The 26,244-nt window shown below is 43.6% G+C and overlaps 2 protein-coding genes across 8 annotated transcripts in view; both read left to right on the plus strand.

Moving 5' to 3' along the window:
• Window positions 1-2,256: 2,256 nt before the first annotated feature.
• Window positions 2,257-5,617, plus strand: LOC105014355 (guanylyl cyclase-activating protein 2). The gene is made up of 4 exons (XM_029113998.2): window positions 2,257-2,848; window positions 3,484-3,633; window positions 3,845-3,950; window positions 4,237-5,617. The coding sequence occupies exons 1-4, from the start codon at window positions 2,630-2,632 to the stop codon at window positions 4,386-4,388; spliced, it is 627 nt and encodes a 208-aa protein (XP_028969831.2). The 5' UTR covers window positions 2,257-2,629; the 3' UTR covers window positions 4,389-5,617.
• Window positions 5,618-6,070: 453 nt separating this feature from the next.
• LOC105014327 (COP1-interactive protein 1) overlaps window positions 6,071-26,244 on the plus strand; it is a 44,562-nt gene continuing 24,388 nt past the window's right edge. For 5 of the 7 annotated variants that reach the window (XM_034287981.1, XM_034287984.1, XM_034287983.1 and 2 more), the window contains exons 1-16: window positions 6,071-6,240; window positions 8,929-8,991; window positions 9,568-9,741; window positions 11,482-11,637; window positions 12,020-12,133; window positions 13,112-13,282; window positions 13,732-13,920; window positions 14,254-14,376; window positions 15,013-15,126; window positions 15,824-16,127; window positions 16,309-16,424; window positions 16,681-16,798; window positions 21,571-21,662; window positions 21,902-22,053; window positions 24,965-25,124; window positions 25,966-26,101. In XM_034287981.1, coding sequence (XP_034143872.1) covers window positions 8,947-8,991; window positions 9,568-9,741; window positions 11,482-11,637; window positions 12,020-12,133; window positions 13,112-13,282; window positions 13,732-13,920; window positions 14,254-14,376; window positions 15,013-15,126; window positions 15,824-16,127; window positions 16,309-16,424; window positions 16,681-16,798; window positions 21,571-21,662; window positions 21,902-22,053; window positions 24,965-25,124; window positions 25,966-26,101 — 2,164 coding nt within the window. In that variant the 5' untranslated portion in view covers window positions 6,071-6,240; window positions 8,929-8,946. The remainder of the gene's footprint in view (window positions 6,241-8,928; window positions 8,992-9,567; window positions 9,742-11,481; window positions 11,638-12,019; window positions 12,134-13,111; window positions 13,283-13,731; window positions 13,921-14,253; window positions 14,377-15,012; window positions 15,127-15,823; window positions 16,128-16,308; window positions 16,425-16,680; window positions 16,799-21,570; window positions 21,663-21,901; window positions 22,054-24,964; window positions 25,125-25,965; window positions 26,102-26,244) is intronic. The other 2 variants (XM_034287975.1, XM_034287976.1) reach the window with 2 other exon arrangements.

Consider the following 26,244-nt stretch of genomic DNA (forward strand, 5'->3'; position numbering starts at 1 on the left):
GTAAAATACACAAATAATTAATAATCCTTTTGTTTCAGGAAATACATTTTTGGGATCTAGAAATATTTCCAAAAGAATTAAGCATGAGACATACATACACACAAATGCAAATACATACACCAAAAGTGTCCCAATATAGATAATGTATGTATTTAAATGGCAATAAATCGTAATAAAACATTTAGGCATATTCATTAATTGGATAGCAATGTACATTATTGTGCGTTTTTGCTGTAGTTACAATTCAGGATACCATGCTACAATGCTGCTTGATAGTATGTGAAACCCTTGCCTTGGGCAATTATAAGGATTACCATGAACTATTTATTTGATCAGAACCAGTTTTTTTTATCTGACATAAAAACCACTATGTTGGGTGAAAACTAAACACTGCTTATCACCAAAAGGACCTTACCCCAACAGTGAAGGTATCATCATCAAGGAAATCATGAATTCTGAGGTATATCAGGAGATTCTTGAACAGATCGTCAGGTCACTGACCACTGACCACTGACCACTGACCACTCATCATTGTGTGAATGTGTGTAATGGTCAGTGGTCAGTGGTTTAGACTTCTATACCACCATACTTCACTTTAGACACTTTTTTAACTCCACTAGATTAATCATCTTATCGCTCTCTTTTGGTGGGAAAAACACGATGGTGTATCTAGTGGAAGAAGGTTAGAAATGGGTTATTCACTGAGAAGATATATTTAACTTTAAATGGATAGCAACATGTCATAATAGTATCTGGGAGGATGAATGACTACTGACAGAAGACATGACATACTGTATTCTTGACGTTTGACTTGATTCTTTTGTTTTTGTCTTGAATGCTAAGTTGGATTCTTCGTTTTCTTTGGGGGTCAGTGACAACAGTTAGAGGTGACACAATGACACCAAGGACATACCAAGGATAAAATTCACAAATCCAAATAAAGTACATTTATTTCTGGTATTAGGGTCATTTTGGGTTCTACGTCCTTTTTTGACACTGTAAGTAGTCCCCAGAAGACTGAGCCAGTCAGGCAGCCAGCCGGAATTAAAGTTGACTCCCTTAATCAGTATTCCCTGACAGGGAAGGATGCCAGGGTCAGGCCTTCAAGCTGACTGTAGCTGGTTGGTTGCCAATTTGGCTCCCAGACATCTGTTCTGATTGCTTTAATTAGTGTTTTGGGAGTCCATTCATTGGTCAGTCTGTTCAGATATCTAGGTGGCAGCACCAGCAGGACCTATCGGTGGTTCAGAATAGATACACTAGATTTGCTAATGGAGGTATTGCTTTTAAAATGGAGTCATTGAATCATTGAATTTTAAACAACTTTTTAAGTACAATTGCAGGTATTATATTCCGTTATTAGGATGTTTTACAACACTTAAGGCTGGTGCCTAAATGTTTAATCAACTCCAGATACTGACTTATACAATTCAAGGTTTTACACAAATAATGAGAATTGTCCTTCACGTGACCATTGTCCAACTGCAAAGGACACACTACTCTAAGCTCTGGAATTCTTTGGGATCCTCTTGGCATCCTTGAGATAGCTCTGGTAGTTACCAGCTATACTCCTCCAAGTGGTTGCTTTTTAATGCATCTCTGGGGAGAACTGCATTTACTCACTATGCATGGAATAATCAGCAAAAAGATCTAAAACTAGACATATTCATATCCATTGATTGATTAATTGATTAAGGGCATCATAAAGAATGTGGTTTTTAATAGCAGTTTTTTGTTTTATTGTGGATTTATTGTATCGTGTTGTATATGTTGCATTTCAACATGTTCTGTTTTAGTACAGCTGCTACCTTGGCCAGTTCTCTCTTGAAAAAGAGATTTTTTTAATTTCAATGGTAAAATAAAGGTAAAATAAATAATAAATATATTTTGGAAAACAAGGAATGAGCTACACTGTAATTTCCCAATGTGTTTATGTGGTTACTCATTAACCAACATATATTCATAGGAGTTTTAAACTGATTGACACCCTGTTTCCATTGAAGACTTTCTTTAAGAATGTTTCCAGATCCTTGAGATCCTTCAGTCTGTTCTAATGGATTAATATTCGAATTTGAGCAATCTTAAATTTTTTGTTGCAGTGTGGATTTTTTCTAAGGTTTGTTGTAGCAAATAAGGTGTGATGGTATAGCTTTGGTGAACCAAGGCTAGTGTCTGACAGAGTAGAGAAAGCACATTTGGAGACAGAGATATATAAGGTTAAGGCATTTGGCTTAGCAGTCTAAGTAAAGAGGCAGAGAGAGCAGATTAGGTTTTGGAGGGAATGGCAGTTGACGTTAATCTCTGTGAGAGCCTGGTTTGGTCTGTATTAAATAATCACCTCTTATAACCCAAGGTATCCCAATGGAGTTGCAGCTTTATTTTTGCCTGTGTGTCTTGATTGGAGTTTTCGTAACTGATTTAGAAGCCTCTCGTTGTGGCAAATGTTATTGTTTCAAGGTTAAGCAAAAACAACATATCTAATTTTTCAGGAGATCTTGAAAATATCTAGAATCAACTTTGGTTTGTTGGCTTGATGCTCATACTCTTCATTTTGGTGCGAACCTGCTGTTTGTTCACCGAGGCCACGGAAGACATGGCTGAATATTTTACCATTGATTACATATTATAAATGATTATTTTCTCAACCATGGGTCAATCACAGAGTGAGCTAGACGAAGAGGTGACCCTCACACAAATCCAGGAACTCTACCGAAGATTTGCCAGCCAGTGTCCCAGTGGCAAACTGCATTTGCATGAATTCAAGAAAATCTTTGGAATCAACACTGGGACGACAGAAGAAGCGTCAGCTTACATGGAAAATGTTTTTCGATCGTTTGATGCAAACCAGGTATGTTTTGAGACATTACTGTTTTAACCTAAGCATTCTTAAAGATATGGATAGGAGTCAATGTCAGATGCGGAGACAAGAAAAGTGAAAGCTGAAAACAAACACGAGTTGTGATATTATCTTGGTTTACAAAATTAAAGATTTTACTCTTCTGCTCAACCCTTTATGTATATCCAATCAAACTGTCCATGGTACTGACACAAATGTGCCTTTTCTCGATTATCCCAGAATAAAGGATTTTGTAATTGTTTAGGTTTCAATAGTAGTATTCAGTCAATAAGACAAGAAAATAATTTTGATATTACCTTGGTCACATGATGTAAATATATACAAAAACTAAGAATAACCCAGGCTTAATATCTCATGTCTGTTCTGTCCTAATCCCTGAAACAAAGTAATTAATTCGGCCATCTGTGTACTACTTCTGCCCAGGTCTTTATGCCGGTACTGGATGTATGTTGTGCTAAAATGCAGAAACGTCTACCAAAAATCTATCTTTCTTGTGACATGCCATTGGGACAAAGTTGTCGCTACATCCTCACATGGGGTTTATCACCTGCATCACATTCATTTGCGATTGGTAGATTTTATTTGTTGTTTATGCATCTCAGACAAGAAATGTTCTCTTTCCATAGGACAACACAATTGACTTCATGGAGTTTGTGGCAGCTGTGCACCTTGTTCTCAGAGGGAGGCTTGACGACAGACTTAGATGGTCTTTCAAAGTGTTCGACAGAGATGGAAATGGATGCCTTGACAGAGAGGAAGTGAAACATGTTGTCAAAGCAAGTGTTTAGGGGCTAAGTGATGATTTATGTATCAGTATGTCATTTTTTTTCTCTGCCTCATGCATAGTCTAGCAGCTGAGCTGGTGGCGCATTCGGTCCACAGTATGTCATGCACCAATACCTGTTTCAAGTTGGATGATATGTGTGTTAGTATCTTGCGCCCACTCACCACATTAAATTCCACTTATCCATTCCTCCTCTCCTACAGATCATCTACAAGATCAAGAGGCATGGGAACAAATCAGGAAGTGAGATCATGACCCCTGAAAAAACCACTGAACGGATCTTTGAATTGGTGGATAAGAATAAAGATGGTAGGTCCATATGAGGTGTTTGTCTATCACTATAAATTAGGATCTGGATAGTATTCTTATTACATTGTGGCAATAATAAGACAATACTAAAACATTTCTGCAATGCAAATAAAGGTGTATTTGCAGAGCCAGTGATGTTGAGATGATGAGAGTGCAAACATTGATTCTGTAAAAAAATTTCCTTCTTTTTAAAATGTTTTTCTTTCTATCCCTCTCATTCTCTCTAGTTGTTGAATTCTCTCTCTGCCCCGCTCTTCTCTAACCTTTCCCCTCTTTCCCTCTCTAGGTCAGATTTCCCTGGAGGAGTTCATGGAGGGGGCTCAGAAGGACCCATGGTTGCTGGACCAGCTGAGCCTGGATGTTAAACCCTGTGGGTGGTTTTTGGAACAACAGAGGAAAACCAAGGAGAAAGAACTACAGAGGAAAAATAACAAGTGATCTTCAGGGCTTTGGATTCATTCAACGCTATACTCTGTAGAATATGTGGAATATATAAAAAATATATTGATATGGACGAAGGCCAGAACAATTGACACAATGTTTTGGTGCTGTATTGTAAAAATCTATGAAAGATATGAGATGTGTGGCCTGCTCATAATTTGAAATGACATTAAGATTTCAACCATAACAGTCAACAGCCAAAAGCTATGCAGGATTTCAAATGGAGGTATGAAGAAAGAGCTGTCCCACTGCTGACAGGTCCTTCTGGAATTAATGCTTTTTGATTATCTCCATTTTGTCACTACGGAATCTCAGATCTGCCCTACTTCAAAGATAATGAACAAAATGGCGCCATTGACACTGATGTCAAATTGACGCCAAGACACTGTGCCTAGGATCTAAGAAGAGTTAGCTGTTTTAATATGCAATATGGTCCATAGTTTCACCTTGCGCTCTGTTTGGCAAGGTGTTAGTAGGACTCGATTTGGGATTCAGTCTGACTTAACTGTTGACACAGAGTATCATTGCTCATGTGTTGTGTGCACACCTCTGACACTTCAAATGGAATACGGTTTCAATATCCACTCCTCAGGTGAACGTTTACTGTCAGAGTTTGTTGAATCAGTTCTGTGTGGTATGGTCAAATGAAGTCATACACAGGGATAAGGGATTTTGCTTTAATGCACAAAAAGGCCCTTAAGGGGATCAACAAAGACATGGAGGGCTGAGTGTCTACAGGCTTTCTCTCTCACTTTGTACTTGATTGATTAATTAGGTCACTAATTGGTTAGTTTCTACCCTCACCTGGTTGTTTAGGTTTGAACAGGGAACCAATTTATGGGAAAAACCAAAAACCTGCAGACACTCAGCCCTCCATGGAACCGGTTTGACACCTTTGGCTTAAATGGTATATCACTGAAAACAGTGTGCAAGCTACTGATCTCAGTGACTTTAAACAGTCCAGATTATACCATCCACTTTTGATCCTTTTTGTATACATTTTTTATTTGGTAGGTTTTGTGTGTGTGTGTGTATGTATATGCCCAAAAGCAAAGAGTAATAAGTTATTGCTTCATGTCAGAAGCTTTGGGCAGCTTTGCTGTGTGAAGTAGGTTCTATTTGTATTCTTGAGTGTTTGCTGAACATAACAACCTTTGTAATGTATGTGTGAATTATATTTCCAAAGTACATTTGATTTGTGGATTTAAGTAAAGCATTTAAAATCCCTCCGTGAAATTTAAATTTTACTATTTTTGGAGTCAACTTGTTTTGTAACATCAATGAAAGGTGCCTTGTAGGGTAACATTGAGGAAGATACCCCAAGTTAAGTCTAATTGCTGACACAAATAAGACAAAAAAACTTTTAGGAAAGACCTGTGTGTGTGGAGGTGACCATGTTAAAGGTTAACAAACTATAAAGCCATGGACCTTTCCTACGTCTGCGATCCACCACACGCGGCAAATAAATGTATGTGTCCGGAACAGTCTGACTAGGCAACATCTTCTATCCCGATCTACCCAACGACTGCCCCTAGTTGCCAGTAACAGGTCTGTACCCTAAAGTTACGTTGATGTATTTTAAGAATATGTCAGTCATTAATGTACGTAAAATAACTTACGTAGTCCACTGAGACCTGAGCGGACCTGACTGCCACTGGGCTAGGACAGGCGCAAGCGTGCCTTCGCTGTTTATTGATTCGCCTGACAAACATGGCCGCAGATGACGGAAGCTAGGATATCTTGGATCTCTTGCGATGTATTATGTAGTTTGTTAGGTAATAAACATGCGTTAAAGCAATATTTCGTAGTAGAACATGTGAATTAACATCTTTATGAAGCTATAAATCCGGTAAGCTTTTATTTTCGGCTATCTGAATATTGCGAGTAAATAGCTGCAAACGCTAGCTAAGCCAAGGTTTCTAGCTAACGCTGGGTACAGATATTGACGTTAGGCAACTGACATAAAATATCGTATTGTACTCTTTACCTGATCTTTATATTGCCTTGTCAACGTTAGTTTTGAATAATGATGCATGGATACATTTGGCATTCTAAGTCCAATTGGCCAGTGTTTACACGATGACCGATATTCTTGCACATAAGTACACTTGACGTTATTGTAACTCGCTAGCTAGATCGCTTCTGCCTTGTACGTAGTTGTGTTGGGCTTGCCAATGTAAATGTTCGCTAACTAGTAGCCCGAGGGACGAAGATGAAAAGAAGAAACACATGTAGCTTTTTTTCAATGCCAATGGTTTCAAAATCCACTGAGCTTCAAAGATTAGCTTGTTTATGAACCCAGGTTTACCCAGAAGGTTCCGGCTGTTATTTCCAATTGACCCAGTACTCGTGTCACACTGGGCTCTGGCATACCTGCTCTAAGTTAGACGAGGCACGGGGTACTTTTAAGCTGGCCTTTACATAAAAAGTGTGTTGGTGTTAGCACAGTTTTGAATTATTCAGAAGTTCTGCTAGCCACAATTGTGTCACTCCAACTAGAAACACAATAAGGCTGGAGCCCACAGTGATACACTGGCGTGAGGTTATGTGTCAGTGGAAAAGCACCAGTTGGCATAGTCACTCAACAGGGTGCTAATATCAAGAGGTTGGGTGACATTCAGTTGTTCCTCCAGTTGATTATTAAACAAACCTTGCATGGCCAGCCCTAAATTCTTAACTTGATGTTCCATTACTGGCCAGTGAAACTGAGCGATGAGAAAGGGAGAATGCATTAGCTGGGCCAGACTTGCTTTGGTATGTGTGAGAGAACTGGTTTAACCTGATTTTCTTTTGACTGTATGTCATGTGACATGGGCTCATTCCAGCTAAATGTTGGCAGCCAGCCAGCAGTGTTTGGCACTCACTTAAATGATTGGCTTCTAGTCTCTGCAGTGCAACATATGATCAGCCAACCCTTGTAGATTGCACAGTTGAAAACAATGCACTTTCCAGTGATTATTTATTCTTCTCCTTTAATATTTGACAATAAAAATACTTTGACTTGACTTTGATATGACCTGCCCTGTTATTGCTGCAGTTACACAGGCACACCCATTTTGATAACCTTTTCACTAATTGGTCTTCTGTCCAATCAGATCTGCTCTGAAAAAATATTTGAAAAGATCAGAGTTTGGCTGCCTGACTAAGCGTAGCCAATGAGCCTCCGAATAGGAGTGCTTATCTAAGATGATTTGGGCTCTTCAACCGTAATGGACCGTGGGGACCAGCTCTTATCCTAAATCAGCACTACTATTCTGAAACGCTTCCTCTGTCGGCATTCATCAAACTGTTAAATAGACTAGTATGTGAACAGGAAACTCAAAAGGGCAAGAGGCCAACAAACAGCCACACCACCCAGTATCCCCTCCACATAGCTTGCATGTCTAGACTGGGTTCCCTCTGTACCCTGCTCTTGTTAGAAAAGCTCAGAGCTGAAAGGCAGTGAACTGCCTGGGCCCGGGTTTCCCATTGCGAGCCTCCTGGCTGGCTGCTATGGGAAATGGTCTGCATACAGCTTCAAGGCCATACAGCAGGTAGTTAAGACTGCCCGGTACATCACTGGGACCAAACTCCCACCCATCTGGGACATCTGCAGCAGAGCAGTGAAGCAAGGTCCGCACAGCTCCCAGCCATGGACTAGTTATCCACTTATCGGTGGACAGAAGGGATCTGTATTGGAACATGAGGTCCCATACCAACAGGCTCAGACTGTTCTTCTTTTCACCATTTGAACTGGATCGACTGAGCTCATGCCCCCCCCCCCCCCCCCCCCCCATGTATTCTGTTCACATGACGCATGACAAATAATAGTTTTGACCGAAAAATAATCTTCCAGCTAAGGTTGTCTCTTCAACTTTTGTAGGTTTATTATAAGGTAAGGCTTGAAATAAGCCCTCTCTATAATGTGTAGCAATTGGGGAGTCTTTCAGCAATTGAAAAAAGTGTGTAACGTTCTTATGCATTCATAAATTACACTTTATCTTTGACTGTTAGAGGGCGTGAAGACTTTAAAATGTTTGCAAGCCTAAAATCCATCGCTATTGGGGGTCTCCCAGGCCGGCCTCTCTTAACGTGACAGCTACACTATTGCCATTAATATTTTAGGCTTGGAAAGACCACCACATTCTTAGGAATGTGAGAGAGTATGGAGATTCTGTTGCCCTGTTTCTTTGCAATGTTTGTGTTTTTCTTACAATAGGCATATGTCAGTGAAATGGATGGATTTCTTAAACAGGCTGTTGGACAGTGACATGACAAGTACATGTATTTGCTTAGATCGTTAATTTATAAGAGCCCCTATAGAAAAATGTGGTGTATTGTTGTGGTTGTTGTTGTAACTCAGTATCTGACACAAGACCCTCTGAGCTCCTCAGAAGCTTGACTTTGAGCCCGCTTTAGTTGTACCATTGTGCTTTCAGCGAAAAGGAGATTTGGTCATGTTGCTCAAAATATAATTGAAAGTCTCATGTCTTCTGTCCTGGTTATGTGCAGTCTACTTGAAAGGTTTTGAATTGACCTTTTGTTTGTTTTATTTTAGGAAGTAGCACGCTAAACCATGCTCAAGTGGTTTTCCAATGAAGAGGGCAGTGCTGGACAGGGCGTAAGTATGAAAACAATATGTCTCCATTTGCGAAGCAATGCACTTGTGGCACATGTAGTGCGTGCGTGTGCGTGCGCTCAATGATTTTTGGAATAAACAGTGATGTGCTTGTCGACCACTACCTATTCCCGTGCTCTCTCAAAGCCCTTAGCCCCAAATAATTTCCAGCCCGGTCAGATCAGGCCCCAACCCACCCGTCCACCTGCCAACCCACCCAGAGGGATTGGCCGAGGCAGGCGAGCTGAGAGGGGGGAGGCCGGGCCGGAAGGAAGGGATGACAAGGGGAAGGGATGAGAGTGCTGAGCACTCAGCTTTGACTGTATGAGGATCAGACCTTTTACTTCCTGTAGTGAAGCCGTCTACCCCAGTTCGCGGCGGTCAACCACTGACAACAATCCCACAGATATCGAGCTGTCCTCTGCTGTGTTAATCCCCTTTTCCATCCAGGCGCTGCCCTCCTCTCGCCCATTGGTGGCACCATTTCTGTTTTTACTAACAGATTGTTCCCCCCTCTTTCTCCTTTTATCCCTCCATGTCCCACCGACTCCCCTCCTCCTTCCCCCGGTGCCTGTCCAGGCGCCAGGCTCCCCTCAGGGGGGTGTGGGTGCTGTGGCTGCTGGAGGCGGTGGTCAGGCAGCCGTGGCAGAGCTGTTGGAGCGGCTGGCCCAGACAGAGCAGCTGGTGACCCAGCTGAAGGAGCTGATCCGGGAGAAGGATGGTGTTTTATGCACCAAGGACGAGCAGCTGAAGGTAGGTATCGAGGGCCTGCAGTTTGAGGATGTTCTCGATCAATGTACTCTCCTGAAAGCCTTGCCTAAGCCTCATACTGTTGCCATGGTTACTCCATGATGCTCTAAAAGAAGCACGGTTGTAGTCGAGTCACTAAACCTTGAGTGTGAGTCGGGTCATGACTCAAGTCCCAGCCGTGTCCCGCATATATCTATGGCTGAAGTCAGAGTCCCGGCATCGAGATTGTACCCAAGTGCTCAAGAATGTAATTGGGTCCCCATTCAAGGGGCATAATGTAAATGTCCATCAATATATCTGCAATAATAATAGAATTATAGAGTGTCACAGCATGGAAAAGCCAGAAGCAATTTAGAGAGCATTTAGAGGTACTTTTTTTTTTATAAAAAGTGGACGTACATTTTAGCCTACCAAGTGATCACTGTTTACTGACGCTTTTGGTCAGTTTCAGGCCTCCTAAAGCCAAAGGGATTGGCGATAGACAAAGCAGAGGCGTTTATCAGGAAGCACAATGCAAACAAGCCCATGGCAGGGTGAGGCCTCAGACTTATTGGACCAACTCTATGCTGTATGCCGTTAGTTTGGATTTCACATTCTTTTTCAGTGGCAGTCAGTTTGTCAAAGTGGGTTTGTTAAAGTCCTCTCGCTGCACGAAGAGCTCGCCATTCTCTATAACTGGTGTCCTGTTCTTGTCTGCTTGGGACTTTTCTCCTACTTCACAGTGTGTTTTTAGCAGGATTGAAGTAGTGAAACGTATAGGTTACTATCTACGTTTTTAAGCACTCTTTGTGGATACAAGTTATAGCACATTGCATTTAAGTTGAAACTCACAAACGCAATGTGGTCTTATGTGCTTGAGGCTAAAATATTAAATAAAATATTTATTTGGTTTCATATGGCCTTTTAAGGCATTTGTTAGCGGTGTAATATTTTTTCACTTCTTAATCATATTTGATGGTTAAGTATTGATTAATCAAAAGTTTTGTTTCTAACAGCTATTTTGATAAATGATTAATCTGTCGATTATTGTGAAAAATATATATTTCAGGAATAAATGCAAGTGTTTTGTTTATTGTTGATTCAATGGGTGTTTTTCCCATTTCTTCTCAGCAATGTTCTCTTTAAAACAACTTGATAGTAGTAGTAAAAAAATAGAGAAAACATTTGCAAAAAATAAAGTTGTTTTGTGCATAAAGACACAGAGGTTTTTTTTACAAATCTGTTTTACTTTTAAGTTGAGAAGTGCTATTTTAAACAGCGTTGATAAATATTGAATGATGAAGAGAATCATGTGAAATGGCACACAAAAGTACCTTGTAACTTGTTGGAATTCCCCGGGAATTGCAGTAAGGAGGATTATGGGAAGTTAAGACATTACTAAGCGTTTCATAACAGGCTGAAATGTTGTGTTAAGTACACTGATGCCATCCCTGTAATAAATTAATTTGAGGTTGCCTGGGGATGCATTTTTGTATGGCACTTATGCCATGGTGCATCACTTAGTAACGTAGAGGTTGCCGAGTTGGCATGGCTGAGTGTGGCATGCCTCTGTCATACATTGACCCAACTGGTCGATCATTTAGACATTTGTTGCCAACAATTCTTTTTTGGCATTATCCATTTTCATCCAGTAGTCGTTGCAGCCCTAGTCAAAGGTGTTACCTCTTACGTTCATCGGGAGGCTTTCACCAAAATTGACTTGTCTGTCTCCTGTGTTTCTCTCTGTCCACGGTGTCCACACAGGCAGAGAAAGATGCGTGCGAGGCCAAGCTGTCCAAGCTGCGTCTCCAGAACAAAGCCAAAGTCACCTCCCTCACCGCCCAGCTGGAAGAGCTGAAGAAAGGAGGTGCTTCAGGGGCTGCTCTTGGTGATCATGGGACTCCTACCCACAGCAAGAAGGTCAGAAACAGGCACAACGTGTTTTCAGGACGAACTGTTTTTTTCCCAAACCGCCAACCCTTACCTTAACCTAATCTCAGTATCTTATGCCCAAACTTAACTCCATATCCTATTCCTAACCAGCATCCCAAACATTTATCCACAGTGGGTGACCTCATAGCACTCCAGAAGTTACAATAGACCTGTGACATCCACAAACTGATATCGGCACAAACTTATAGTGTATTAAAAATTACTCCTGTCCGTTAAACCTTAATTCTATCCCTGACAGAAATGGTAATACCAAACCTAAGCCTAAACTCTAAAATATTTATGTGTGGAATACATGTAAACTAGCAACAGAAAACCAAGCTAGCTGATAATACGTACTTTTCCCACATAGGGAGGTGCCGATGGAAGCGAGCAGGCAAGCCGGGGGAAGATCCTCCTCCTCAGGAAGAAAGTGGAGGAGCTGGAGCATCAGCTGTCACAGAGAACCGAGGAGCTGGAGGTCAAGGTACTACACCCTTAACCATCTGCCCTCACACCACTTTTAGGCGGAGTTCTATGGTTTAAGCTTAGGTGATGCTTGTGCATATTTTGTCTTGTTTTACATTTTCATGCCTCATTTATTTTTGCAAACATGTTAGCTAGCTTACCACAGTTCAGATCTGGTGCAAATGATAAAGGTATAGAAATGTAGCTGAAGATTTGGTCAAGCAGTACCACTTGTGAGTATTCTCCTGGTTAGGTCAATCTCTCACTCTTTTTTTCACTTTCTTCTGAGCAGATGAGTGATCTGAACTAAACTAACTCAAAACAATTGTATTAAAACATTCTATGCCTATACCTTTTAAAATAATTACATTGGCATGGACTTTAGATACCAAACCAAAGAAAATCTGAACACGCCTATTCAGATTTTCTCGCTGTGCTCTTTTTTGACAGTTTTGTTTTAAGTCAGTGTGATCTTGTCAGTGAGGTCTTAGATTTGTTAAACCCTATGTTAATCCTTTGGGCAAGGCCAATCAGATAAATAGAAAAGTTTAATATTTCTTTACCTTGCATGTGCCTTTGCACGTGTGTGTTTAGTTAGTTTGTAACACAGTTCAGCAGGGTTTGGGTTATGTTTGGGTCATGATATAGAACCGTGGTGAAATTATATGCTAAATTGCTTAAGTTATGTGAGTGGAATAGCATGAAATTTGTTCTCAGATTCACAATGAAGTCTAGCCATTTTTCATTTTGTAAATCCTTTATGTATTCAGGTTTACGCTACAGATGTAACTGTATCAACATGTATACAGATGTGCCCCATATGTATATCGTGTTTTTGCAAAGGAGTTGAACCATTCAAAGAAATGGTTGAGTTTTTTAATCCGGTTTTGTGTTTGTCCCTGTGTCCTCTGTTTGGGTGACGATGTGAGCCAATGGGTCACATCTGGAGCCAATTATTTTGCCAGTGACACATGCCTCCATCTCTCCCGCGCATTAGTCACACGAGCTGGAGGCCCAGAGGAAGCGCGGTGCGGACATGGATGTGATGCTGGCAGAGAGAGACAGGAAGCTGTCCGAAAAAGAGGCCTACATCGTCCATCTGCAGATGGGCTTGGCTTCTGGAGACCACACCGCTGTGCCACCAGCCACCCCTGACACAGAGCAGAGGGTAAATACTTTAAAAGCTTTATTGTCCTCTTATTGTGTGTATGTAAGCAATACGGCATGAGGGGGTGTGGTATACGCCCAATATACCATGACCAGCCAATCAACATTCAAGATTCAAACCACCCCGTTTGTGTGTGTGTGTGTGTGTGTGTGTGTGTGTAATATGTATGTGTGTGTAATATGTATATGTGTCTCAGCAGCACACTATAAAACGTTTCACCCTCCTGGTAGGTAAATGGGGGGATATATATAGAAGTGCTGACACTTTATTTCAGAGCCCCAGAATAGGAGCATGACACTTTGGTAACTATTTGGTCACACACTAGAGCCCTGCCCACTAGAACTGTGCCACATGCACGTGTTTGAGGTAAAAATTTATTCAGGAAAAGTTCATTGACGTGACGTTGATGTTGTAGAGGGTTCAGGTAGAGTTTGTCTGCGGTTTTCCAGGCGTCTCCCGAGGAGAGCGGAGCAGGAGCCCTGTCAGAGCTACAGCTGCTTGTCCAGAGCCTGACCAGGAAGGTGGGCGAGAGCGAGGAGCGCTACAGCCTCCTGCAGGAGCAGACCGAGAGCCTTAAGGAACTCCTGGTAACTGAGAAGGCCACCTACCAGGACAAAGAAAACATGTACAAGCAAAACGTAGGTTATATTAAGAATCGCCCATTTAACTGATCAAAATTTTTTTCCTCTCCTGATTAAATCAGGGAATCTGATTCAATTTCTGTTGAGTGAATACATAAATGTATTTTCTGTTTTTGTTCACATCACAATGTTCATGACAGATTAAATTAAACAGAACCAAATAATGAGGTTACTTCCCTTGTGCCTGGAAATTTGTTTTTCATGTGTCATCACCAATCACATCATTGTTTACCCATGACTGTATGTGTAACTCTCACTCTGACCAGCCGTTTGCGTTCCATTTTCACACAAGACCCCTGAATAAACTGTCCATACATGTTGGTGTTTCAGATACAGACATTTAAGGACATTATCCTGCAGAAAGACAACCAGCTGATGGAGGTCAGCAAGATGCATGAACAGGAGCTCTTCAAGTTGGCAGCCAAGTCTGACGCCAGCGCTGATCTGGAACAGGTTACATAGACATATAAACAACTACATCTGATGTTAGATCAGGATTTACATCTGAAACAGGTTACATAGACATATGAACATCTACATCTGATGTTAGATCAGGATTCACATCTGGAACAGGTTACATAGACATATAAACATGTACATTTGACGTTACATCAGGATTTACATCTGAAACAGGTTACATAGACATGAACATCTACATCCAACGTTAGATCAGGATTTACATCTCAAACAGGTTACATACACATATACATCCAACATTAGATCAGGATTCACATATGGAACAGGTTACGTAGACATAAAACTCTCTACATCTAATGTGAGATCAGGATTCACATCTGGAACATGTTACATAGACATATAAACATCTACATCCGATGTTAGATCAGGATTGACAACTCTAGAAAAAACACTTGGTTCTTATTCCATTAAGTTTCTCTGTTCTATCTTATCTTGATAGCCTGGCTACATGTTGGCTTTTAATAAAATATGTATGGCCTTTGTAAGGACAATTCTGTTTCAGATCAGTTATTCAGTTATACATTCAGCAGACATGACTACTAGCCAAGGTTCTGAGGTATCAGTGCCACGCCCAGAATGTTTTTTTCTGACATGGCCGTCTGTTCTCTCCAGCTCCTGAAGGCTCTGAAACAGAAACTACACGAAAAGGAGGAGGTTCTGCAGGGTAAAAACCAGGTGATCGATGTCCTCCAGGGTGAGGTGGACGGCAGGGACCTGCAGATTAAGGTGAATGCTCGTTTAAATTTGCCAAACTTCACTTTAGGTCCATTGTCCATCACTGCCGTCAGCTGGCGGAGCATGACGTTTTAGTTTCCCACTGGGGCCACGCATTCCCGAAAATGTTAGGGTCTTTGTGTGGAAGTGTCTGCTAAATGCCAAAGCTTTTGTGTCTTCAGATTGCGTATCTGTTTTTAGTGGATGTCTGTATTGGTTCTTTACTATTACGCTACCAGTGACAGTAAGCATGACAATGTAGAGGTGTTAATTATCCCTTCACACTGGCTGTAGAGGAGATGGCAGTGTTCTCTGAACTCAGTGGCCAGATATATTACCCTGGCTCCTAGTGGCTCTCTTTGCGTTTGTCAGTTAGTCGTGCCTGAGGAACAATACACTTACAAGTTATCTGTCGTGTAATCTCTTGCCGTGTCTTGGGCTTTGAGAGATGGCTAATTAGAATGTGTTTCCTGCCAACCTAGACTATAGCTATGACAAGTTTCACAACATTCCGAATTATCACAGAAAACACAAAGTATGCTCCCCAAAACATAGCACATGATATTTAGCATGCAGCTGGACCCAGTTTGTTCTGTCTTTTTTCTTTTCAGCCATAAACTCTAGGGTTCTGTGATAGCCGTATTACAAACGACCTACCTTGCCTCCCCTCCGTAGGCCTCTCCCCTAATCCTCTCCCTCTCTCTCCCAGGAACTCATGGAGCGTGCGCAGCGTTTGCAGGTGGAGCGCGAAAGCCTGGGGTCAAAGATGGAGGCGGAGAAGCATGTGATGCGGGCACAGCTGCGCGACCTCCTGGAGAAGCATCAGGGCGAGCTGCGCTCTGCCGCTGAGTCCCACGAGGCCCGGCTGGCCGAGCATGAGCAGGCTCTCCGTGGGCAGCTGGAGCAGGAGCTGGGAAGAAGCCTGGCCCCACAGACCCAGATGCAGACTGGGACCAGTGACCCGGCGGCTCCAGACTCTCAGGCCACGACCCAGAGGATGACCCATCTGGAAGGTGGGTGGTTGGTACAGTGCCGGATACATGATTCCGTATGGAATGGTTTTGGTGGTCCAGGGATGTTTATGTAAATAAAGATTTCTAATACTCCTTTTTGGTGTTTTCCACCACGGTCCGCCTCCTCGCGTGTCCGTCCTCCTTCACTCCACCTCGTCTCTCCTCCTCGTCTCTCCCAAAGCACAAGCAAAGTTGAAATCGGAGGAGGCCAGTAAATCTGAAGCCAAGTTCCTGAAGATAAAAGCCTGGTCGAAGTCTCGCATCCGACAGCTGGAGGATGAACTAAGGAAAAGCCAGGTAAGAGATTGACTTGTTTACGGGAGATGAAGGGAGCACGAATCGGGTACGTTTTCTGAAGCGAAGTTCTGCTAGGAGGCAGTTGTTTAACAAGAGCTTGAACGTAGACAGCTCCCCACACACAGCTGTGCACACCAGGCCGTCCTAACATGCAGCACTCAGAGCTCCAGCCCTTTGATCGGTGTTTAGTCTCATTGAGTGACGAGACGTAGCTCTGAGCTTTCCCGCAGCCTCTAAATGTTTAATCTTTCTTAAGTCTGGCCACGCTGGCCCCGATGTGACGTCCCTGCGGAGCCGCATCACAGACCTAGAGGAGGAGAGGGAGGAGGTGTTGTGGAAGCTGGAGCAGTATGAGGAGCTGAAGGCCAAGAATGGTGAGGCGAGACATCAACTGGGCTTTTTTGTATATTGAGTAATGATTTTATTACATTTATTATAAGTATATTTTATATATTTTTGATTATTATTAATTGATGATACCGCCATGCCCATTATCACCTGAATAGCATTCATGGAGAATTTGAGTTCAAGGCTGAAGATAACGCTGCAGATTCACATGAACTTTGACTTATTGTATGCTAAGATTGTGGTGACAAGAGCACGCTGGCGTTGTCTTTTCGCCGTTTCTTGCCCGCGATTTTTAAATTGCACTCATATAGTTTAATTGCTCTTGTAATTTCCCTGTGCTATATTTGCGCTTTTGTGATATCTTATGTTTGTACTGTATTTACGAACCCTGTGCACTAGTTTCTCTGGACTCTCTATCCTGCATTCCACCAACTTTCTCACTTCCACCGTTCAGTGCTTGGTGCTAATCTTGTCCGCTAACGCTGTCTAGCTAGCAACCCTTCTTGGTTAATATGGCGCTAAAGTATTCCCGCTTGCAACTCCGACGACTTATTCCCGCAACCACACCTGGATTTAAATATTTCCATCGTTAAAGAACTTGGACTTCTTCGCCGCCCTCGTTACATTCACTCTCTTGGAGTGGATCCCAGTCTGCGCGGAGTGGATTTTAATGTTTTGCAACCTGTTCAGAGATTTACCCCTCTGTCATTGGTCAAATTCGAACTTTTCAATATTCAATCCATCAACAATAAATCAACATTGATTGAAGAACACATCAGAGAGAAGGGACTTGACTTCATGTTATCTGACAGAAACCTGGCACAGGCCAGAGGATTACTTTGCCCTAAATGAAGCCTGTCCCCCTGGCTACAGTTACTTGGAGGCAGCTTGCAGTACTGGCCGTGGTGGTGGCCTAGCTGTCATTCACCGACAGGACCTGGAGTAGGCCCCCCTTTACCATGAATGTCCTCCTTATCTACCGACCCCCTAAACCCAACCCTGCTTTCATTCCAGAAATGTCCAATCTCCTTACCATACTCTGTACTACTTCTGCCAATACCATAATCCTGGGAGATATAAATATTCATGTCGACACCCCCTCATGTCAACCCCCTCTTTCTGTCGATTTCCTTCAGCTGCTAGACTCCCTCAGCTTACAACATGTTGATGTCCCCACACACACCAGGGGACACACACTCGATTTGGTCATCTCAAACTCCGCTTTCATCAACAACCTACATGTTTATGATCTTGGTATTTCAGATCGTGTCAATGGAGCTGCCCTTTACTTCCCCCCATTTAAAACCACGGCGACAGATCCATTTCAGAAATTTTAAAAACATCAATGTTGATGCTCTGGCCCTGGACCTTCAATTTCTCTCCTCCGGCTCCACTGACTTCCTTACTGTTGATGACTCCGTGGATTTCTACAACAAGTCCCTGAGCAGTCTTCTGGACCTCCACGCCCCCAGGTCGGTCTCTTTCACACGCTCAGCACCTTGGTACACCTGCGAGCTGCAGAAGATAAAGGCGACTGGGCGTGTCCTTCGGGCTGTGGCTCAAGGCTTCTGGACTGACTGTTCGCAGGCTTACAGGGAACAAAAGAGGGCATATGTAGAAGCTCTGAGGGATGCACGGTCCAGGTTTTATTCCACCATCATCAACAACAACTCTGCTAACCCGAAACAACTATTTTCAACAATAAACCACCTTCTCAAACCCCCGTTACTCTCCCAATCTGAGACCACTGAGGAAAGGTGCAACGTGCGACTGTCCAGCCCCTCTGCTCTTTTTCCAATGTCACAAAGGAAGAAGTGGAGGATGTCATCAAAAACATCAAGCCGTCCACCTGTTCCCTGAACCCTTTCCCTTCAGCCTTGCTGAAGGCCAACATATCTGCCGTCTCTCCTTTCATCACCAAGATCATTACCACTCTCTCCTGGTCGTTCATATTCCATCAGCGTTAAAAACTGCTGTCATCAGACCTCTCCTAAAAAAAAAACTCTCTGGCTCCAGGAGTTCTGTCCAACTGCATGCCCATTTCCAATCTTCCATTCCTATCAAAGGTTTTGGAAGAAACTGTTGCAGCACAACTTCACAATCACCTCAAACACAATAACATGCAGGGCTCTGAACTGCGACTAAAATGGTCGCATTTGCGACCAAATATATTTATTTGCGAGTGAAATTTCTGCCAAGGTCGCCATTGGCGACAATACAAATTTACTCCCTTTGATTGTAAAATGTGCATCCTACGTGCATGTTTTATAACCAGTAGACCTATCGCTTCATTCATTTGTACATAGTCTGGCCCCCTTCCACTATGGCGAAAACTCTAAATGTTCTTGACCGACCACCAAGCCTCATTAGCCGGTTGACCGATTAGTTAACCGATTAGTTTAAAATATGCTCTATTTGAAATAACAGCCATTTCGAGCCGCGCCTGCAATTTCCGCTCTGTTTGCGCCTCTTATATGCTATTGTCTATGGTTTGCAATGAGACATTTTAATTGTTTATTAATAAACAAGTGTTTTCTGTCGGCTGCAAAGATTAGGTTGACGATATCCTACTGACTTGCGATCTTTGCAGTAGGCTAGTGAACGCGCAAGAGAGAAATGCACATTCCTACGGATTAGGCTATATATATATGGATGTGACATCACTGCTGTACAGGCAGAATGGAGATTGTTGAAAACCCTTGTTAAAGGACAGTTTTCAGATAAATCCCATCGCAGCTTGTGGGAAGTCCTACTAACAAAATCGCCCTACTGCACAGATTTCCAGAATGTTTTGCATCTAGTTGAGATAATGCTTGTCCTACCAATTTCGGCTGCTCAGTGTGAACATGGTTTTTCAGCTCAAAACAGGATCAAATCTAAAGTATGCAATTCAATCCATGTGTCAACCTTGGAAGATTTGATCAGGATCAGCACTGAAGGCCCATCACTTGAACAGTTTGATCCTGAACCATGTGTCAAACGCTGGCTATCTGCAAAAAAGAAGAGGAGACGGCCAAACTACACTCAGTGGCCAAGTGATATGGACATAATCATGGTCAGTGGCAGTGACACTGGCTCAGATGCTGCGTAAAAAAAAGTAATTTGACTGTATTTAGTTCATAAGTTGGAAGAGGAGAGACATGCACACAACAAGGTGAATAAAAGTAAGTGCATTGTTATGTGGCTCTTAACAAAATTATTTGGCGCCTGTTTTTTCCCCCTGTAGGAGCCAATGGCTCCTTCATAGATTTTTTTGTTTGGAGCCCTGACATGTTTGAAAAATTGCAGCAGATACTGGTTCTCCATCTCTACTCATTCTCCTGGACCTAACTCCTGCTTTTGATACAGTTGACCACAACATCCTCCTTCACCGCCTGCAATACACCATTGGACTCTCAGGACTCTCACAAATGGTTTATCTCATACCATACCGGCAGAACCGAGCACGTTGCCCTGGGAATAGCCAAATCACACACCCACAACGTAACCTGCGGCATCCCTCAGGGCTCTGTGCTGGGCCCCACCCTCTTCTCCATCTATATGCTCCCCCTTGGCAAAGTCATTAGCAGACATGGTGTATTATTCCATTGTTATGCTGATGACACACAGCTGTACCTTAGGAAAACCCCCTCCTTTTCTGCTTCCCTGCCAACATCTACACTAACCACCTGCTTGGAGGAGATAGAGGTGTGGATGAAGCTCAACTTCTTCAGCTGAACAGTTCAAAACGGAAGCCATCTTAGTTGGCACACCACATCAGATCTGCCTTTCCACCATCACCAATATCACTTTCTCTGGCCAATACATCTCCCTCTCCACATCTGTCACCAACTTGGGTGTTAAAATGAACTCTCAACTCACTTTTGACATCCACATCAAACAGCTCTGTAAGACGTTATTCGATCACCTCAAGAACATCGCCAAACTCCGTCCAACACTCACCCTGGCAGATGCAGAGAAGCTTGTCCACGCCTTCGTCTCGTCCAGGCTGGACTACTGTAATGGACTCCTCATCGGGATCTCTGGCAAGAGCATCCAGAAATGACAATACATCCAGAACAGCGCTGCCAGGATCTTGATGAGGGTGCGCAAGCATGACCATATCACCCCCATCCTGAAAGCTCTTCACTGGCCCACTCAGAATTGAATATAAGGTCTCCCTCCTCACTCACCGGTGCCTTTACGGACATGCTCCCCTTTACCTACAGGAACTCCTCACCCCCCAGTGCCTTTACGGACATGCTCCCCTTTACCTACAGGAACTCCTCAGCCCCAGTGCCTTTACGGACATGCTCCCCTTTACCTACAGGAACTCCTCACCCCCCAGTGCCTTTACGGACATGCTCCCCTTTACCTACAGGAACTCCTCACCCCCCAGGCGTCCTTACGTACCCTCCCATCTGCAACCACAAACACCCTCCAAACCCCCAGAACCTAGCTCTGCAGCATGGGTGATAGGGCTTTTTCATCTGCCACTCCGAGGCTGTGGAACGCCCTCCCTGACCATTTGAGGGCCCCTCAGACTACAGATGTTTTTAAAAGAGACCTAAAAACATATCTTTAAAAAAAAGCCATTTATTAAATGTATGGCCCTTGATTTATTTTGTATTTTTATATGTTCTGTAGCACTTTGATAAAATGTAAAGTGCAATACAAATAGAATTTATTATTATTATTAACGTCTTGCTCTAGGCCTCCGTCGTCTCTACAGTGTGATGTTTTCCATTACAGCCAGTTTTGGGTCTGCCTCTAGTGTGTCCTGTGGCGATGGTAGTGATTGTAGTTTGACATTATTTAGATGTTCTGGAGGCCAAGCTGGTGGTGTACGAGGAACAGCAGAGGAAGATGGCTGCCGACCTGGAGCAGGTCACCAAGAGGGCCGCCTCTCAGGTCAGAGTTCATATATAAACCCCTGACAGCCATCAGCATAACTCCTGCCATAAGTGGTGGTCATATTCAGTGTTGATCGAAGTCTGTGTGTACCTCGACTAGCCACCCTGACGACTTCACCTCAGATGCAAAGGCTTTGTTCAGATGAATTAAATCATATGACTCTCATGTTGAGTCATACCTGTCTCTTACCTGTCTCCGTCCCTCTGACGCCCCTGGTCTTCCATACCCACCGCTAGGCCAGTGAGTCGGGCAGCGCCGACGACACCCAGAGCCAGGTGCTGGAGTGGCAGGAGATGGTGTCGGAGGCGGTGACTGCCAGGGACCGTGCCCGCGAGGAGAAGGCCACCATGGCCCTACGCATGAGCCACATGGAGGAGGAGAGGGAGGGTAAGGGGCCCGCCATCGCCGCAGGGTGACACTGACAACCTCACCGCCGAAACCACCTCACCTCTGACCCCAAGGCCGCCACACAACACGCGGTGCGCAGCCATGTCCTAAACCCTTCGGTGTACAGCACAGTCAAGCAGCAAACCTCGTCGCCCGGGGAAACGGGGAGGGCTGAGGGGATTTGGGGACGTTCTAGGGATGAATTCAACATGTCATCTATTGTTTGTGTTGCTGTTTGCGTGTCCCTCAGTGTCTGACTGAGAATGTGACCATTTTCTGTTTTGTTATATCCCCCCCCCGGAGCTTTTTGTTCAGGCTCTGCGTGTCCCCACCCCTCCCCCGAGTCCCTGACACCCATTCCCCTTGTCCATCTCCTGCTCCTGGGATGGGGGCAGCCAACAAGAACCTGTTTCCCATCAGTTTTGTGCATGCAGGCCCCACCCCCCTCAGCGAAGACCCACCCCCACTGTACTGCCCTCAGTTTCCCAGGGTACTTTTCACCTCCTCCGGGCTAAACTGTAGACAGTACAGTGGCGGCCTGCGCTGTGAGTCCCTCCATCCTCCTCCTCCATGTAGTTTTTTTGTTGTTTCTGTCTCCCCCTCTTTCTGTTTCTTTTCCTTTCATCCTATTTTCTCCTTCCTTCCGTTTCCCCACCTTTCCTGCCCCTTTTGGACTCAGTTATGACTTCACGGTGCCACTGTCCTTCAACAAAGTAATCTGCTAAACACATTAACACAACAAAATCACTGGGCTTCTGTGGTGGTGGAACGGCTAATGCTAACAGTGTTCTGCACTGACTGGGCTGTGTTTACATGACAATTTTACAGAACAAAACAGGACATAAGTTCTGGTTAGCATATGAGAAGGCTCCATTTATTGACATATCTTTACGGAACTTCAGGCTCCCCGTTCAAGTGTTAACTGCCTGGTCTTGCTGCGGTACGACTTTTAATGGAATGGTAAAAAAAAATATATATATCAGCCTTCATTCTTCCCAACAATCTGTTGTACTAAAACATACTGACCTTGTTGCGGTCCTTTTCCTGTGTAATCCTGATGCCTTTGCTTCATTTAGTTGCCGAGGTAGGAAACTGTCACTGTCTGATTGGTGAATTTCTTAAACTGGTTTTGCTTTGATCTAATCTCAACATTTTAACATCTGGTTGTCAGTTAACAATTGCTAAGTGTATTCAATGACTACTCATCATTTTTGTAAAATGAATCAATTCCAATGAGTCAGTTTAAGGGGTCAGTAATTTTTTTTATTTCAAGAATTGACAGAATCCTTATTGGAATTAAATGTGAAGTATTTCATTTAATTTGAGTATACATTTTTATTTACTTACTACATTAAGTGAAATTAAGTGAATTTAGCTTTGTTAACACCCCACTGAAATGGAAATGGACAATTATCACAAAACTGTGATCACAGCCAAGTACTTGCTGTCTGGACAATGGTGTGTAGCCCTGCACCATGGCAAATGGAATTATTCTATATTATGTTTGATGTGTGACAGGACCATAAACTGCATGCTTATTACATTTCTGGGGTCATGTTCAGTTGAGCAATATACATGAAAAGTTATTTAAAATGGAAAACAATTGTCCATTCTTTAGTTTATTTCCAATTTGAACTTTTAACTGTCTACTGAACATGACCTTAGTCCATTTTCCACAGGCTTTCCGCACCTTACTTTTACTCTGATGATCAATGTTGGCAAACTCCTGCCATACAAAGGAGGGTGACATGGTAGAAAATACTTTCCAAGTGAGTTTTGTCCCATGAATGGGCTACATTCTACGGATTGTTCTTCAGGCTAACTGTTTTCTCAGCGGTGGTAAAGTTCCATTTAATGTTTTTTATAATATTGCAACTGTACAAAGAATATTTCTACCACCTTATTGGCTACTCTCCAGCAGGGTTTGGCTGAATTCCACTTTGACCTTGTTCACGTGTTTAAACCCATGAAAGTGGTATTGAGCCCATCCCTGCTCCGAAAACATCAATTTTGGCACTTGGCTCCATTGATCACTTAGCACTGCCTCATCTGCAATTCTTTCCCAATGACACCCTTCTCTGTTATCACCCTTTTAGCTAGACATCCCTCACCCCACCCCCTCCCCACCTTGATTTCACAAAACCGATGGGAATGGCTTGTTCAAATTGGTGGGCCTGATCAATCCGTTTGGCGTCAATTTGATTGCTGCCCCCTTACTTTTCTGGTGCAGTAGTTGATCAGGGTCATATCCCTGTTTCCCCAGAGAAACCAGAATCAGGGCAGTTCGAATGGGAACAGGTTGTGACCTTCCTGGTTTACGTTTTACTATTTCACCATTGAAAATGTTGCTGCAGTACAGTGTCTTGCGCTTTAAATACAATCACACCTGCGTCAACTCGCAGAACCCCCTTCTTCATGTCTGAATGCGGTCTGCCTCCCAACCTAATAGTTGTGCATGTCCTTTGAGCTGAAACGCTGCTTTGAAAAGAAGTATTAGGTCCTCACATTCATGCGATCACACAAACCCACCTTTGTTTAAAAAAAAAAAAAAAAAACACGCACATTCTGACAGAGTCTGGAGGGCCTCTAGCTCCTTCTGTTGTTCTGGAGTGAGTCTGCATGCTTGTTCCAGCAATGCTGCTGCTGTATCCATCCACCGGCCCAGTCGGCTGTGGTGTGTGTGTGTGTGAGTGTGTGTGTGTCATTATCTCCCTCACTCATTCCCTCTGGTTTCTATATCTGTTCAGCCATCCTCTATCCTTCCATTTCTATCAATTCTCCCATCTCTCTCTGTCGTTCTCTTTCTCGCTCCACCCATCATACCCCCTCCCTTGTAATGCATCTCTGGGGTTCCTCCCTGTCACCTGACGACACTCCCCTCATCGCTCCGTCCCCCTTCCCTGTGGCACAAAACTGATTGAGGATGACTGGTTCTTTCCTGGCTGCTCCGATCCAGCGCTGGCAAGCCGGCAGCAGGAGTTGGAGGAGGAGTTGTCACAAGCCCGGGGGCATACAGGGCCGCACAGGGGCAGCAAGAAGCTAGAAGGCGCCGCTCGCCAACACAGCCTGCAGGTATGGTGCATTAAATGATGGAGGGGGGCGAGATGGGTGAGGGATGTTTCCGCGAGTTGTACGAAACTCCCTTATGTAAATGTGAGACAGCATGGATGCTCATTGAAGAACGTACACCACATAGGTCAAACTCATTCTACCGTGGGCCAGTGTGCAGATTAACGTTGTGCACTGACTTATTTGAGTCTCACCTCGAATGTTTGCGGACGTCTTCATTTCACACCCTGATTGTAGACGTCTTCGTTTCACGCCGAGTTTACTTGATGCTGGCTCAAGTACATTTGTACTGCTGAGACATGGCTTCGGATCCCGCCCACTTTCCAGTTAGGGCTGGAGAAAATATTGAATCACAGTTTCTTTCAGACAAATATTGGAATTGCGATTATGATTTGCGATTTTCAATTGGGTGGGTGTATGCTGTTGTGTATGTGGGACAGTATCTTGGTGCCACTCGCTAGTATGTATGTCAAAATCGCCATTTCCATAATAATTCGATTAACTGTGAGGCCCTATTCCTGTGAAATAATGTATACATATTCTTGAAAATTCATCAAGATACATCTTCTAAAATCTGAAATAACTACCAATTAAGAGGAAAATATAAGACCAGCAGATCCTCAGTGGAATGAGTTTGACCCCCCTGTATATGAAGTACCAAGCTGCAGCTCGTAAGGCAGCGTTAGTGCCTCTGTATGAGTGTTCGGGTACCAGCAGGATGTTGTAATGTTGCCATAGTCCGGTCTGATGTTTTCCACACCACCCTCTGTAACATCTCCGGGGAAATCTGGTTAATTCCCGCTGCAATGTGAACCGTGATTTCCCCCCCCCTCCTCGTGTGCAGGAGGACTTTGAGTTTGACGGCAAACAGGCGTTCCACCAGGACCGGCGCGACGGCAGCTCTGAGAGCACCACCCCGATGGAAGAGGAGGGGGAGAACATGGGAGGTTGGTGGCCCGAGTACACTTCGCCCGATACAGGTGTGAGACCCGCTGGACACTTCATGCCAGCATGCACATTGTCACGTTAATGTCCTCGTCACCCATCGTCATACTGGGAGTAGTCGTCCTTTGGGTTGATTTGTGTTTGTCATTTTGTCAACATGGCATAACACTCCTCCGCC

The sequence above is a fragment of the Esox lucius genome, chromosome 2, assembly GCF_011004845.1.
Source record: "Esox lucius isolate fEsoLuc1 chromosome 2, fEsoLuc1.pri, whole genome shotgun sequence".
NCBI lineage: Eukaryota > Metazoa > Chordata > Actinopteri > Esociformes > Esocidae > Esox > Esox lucius.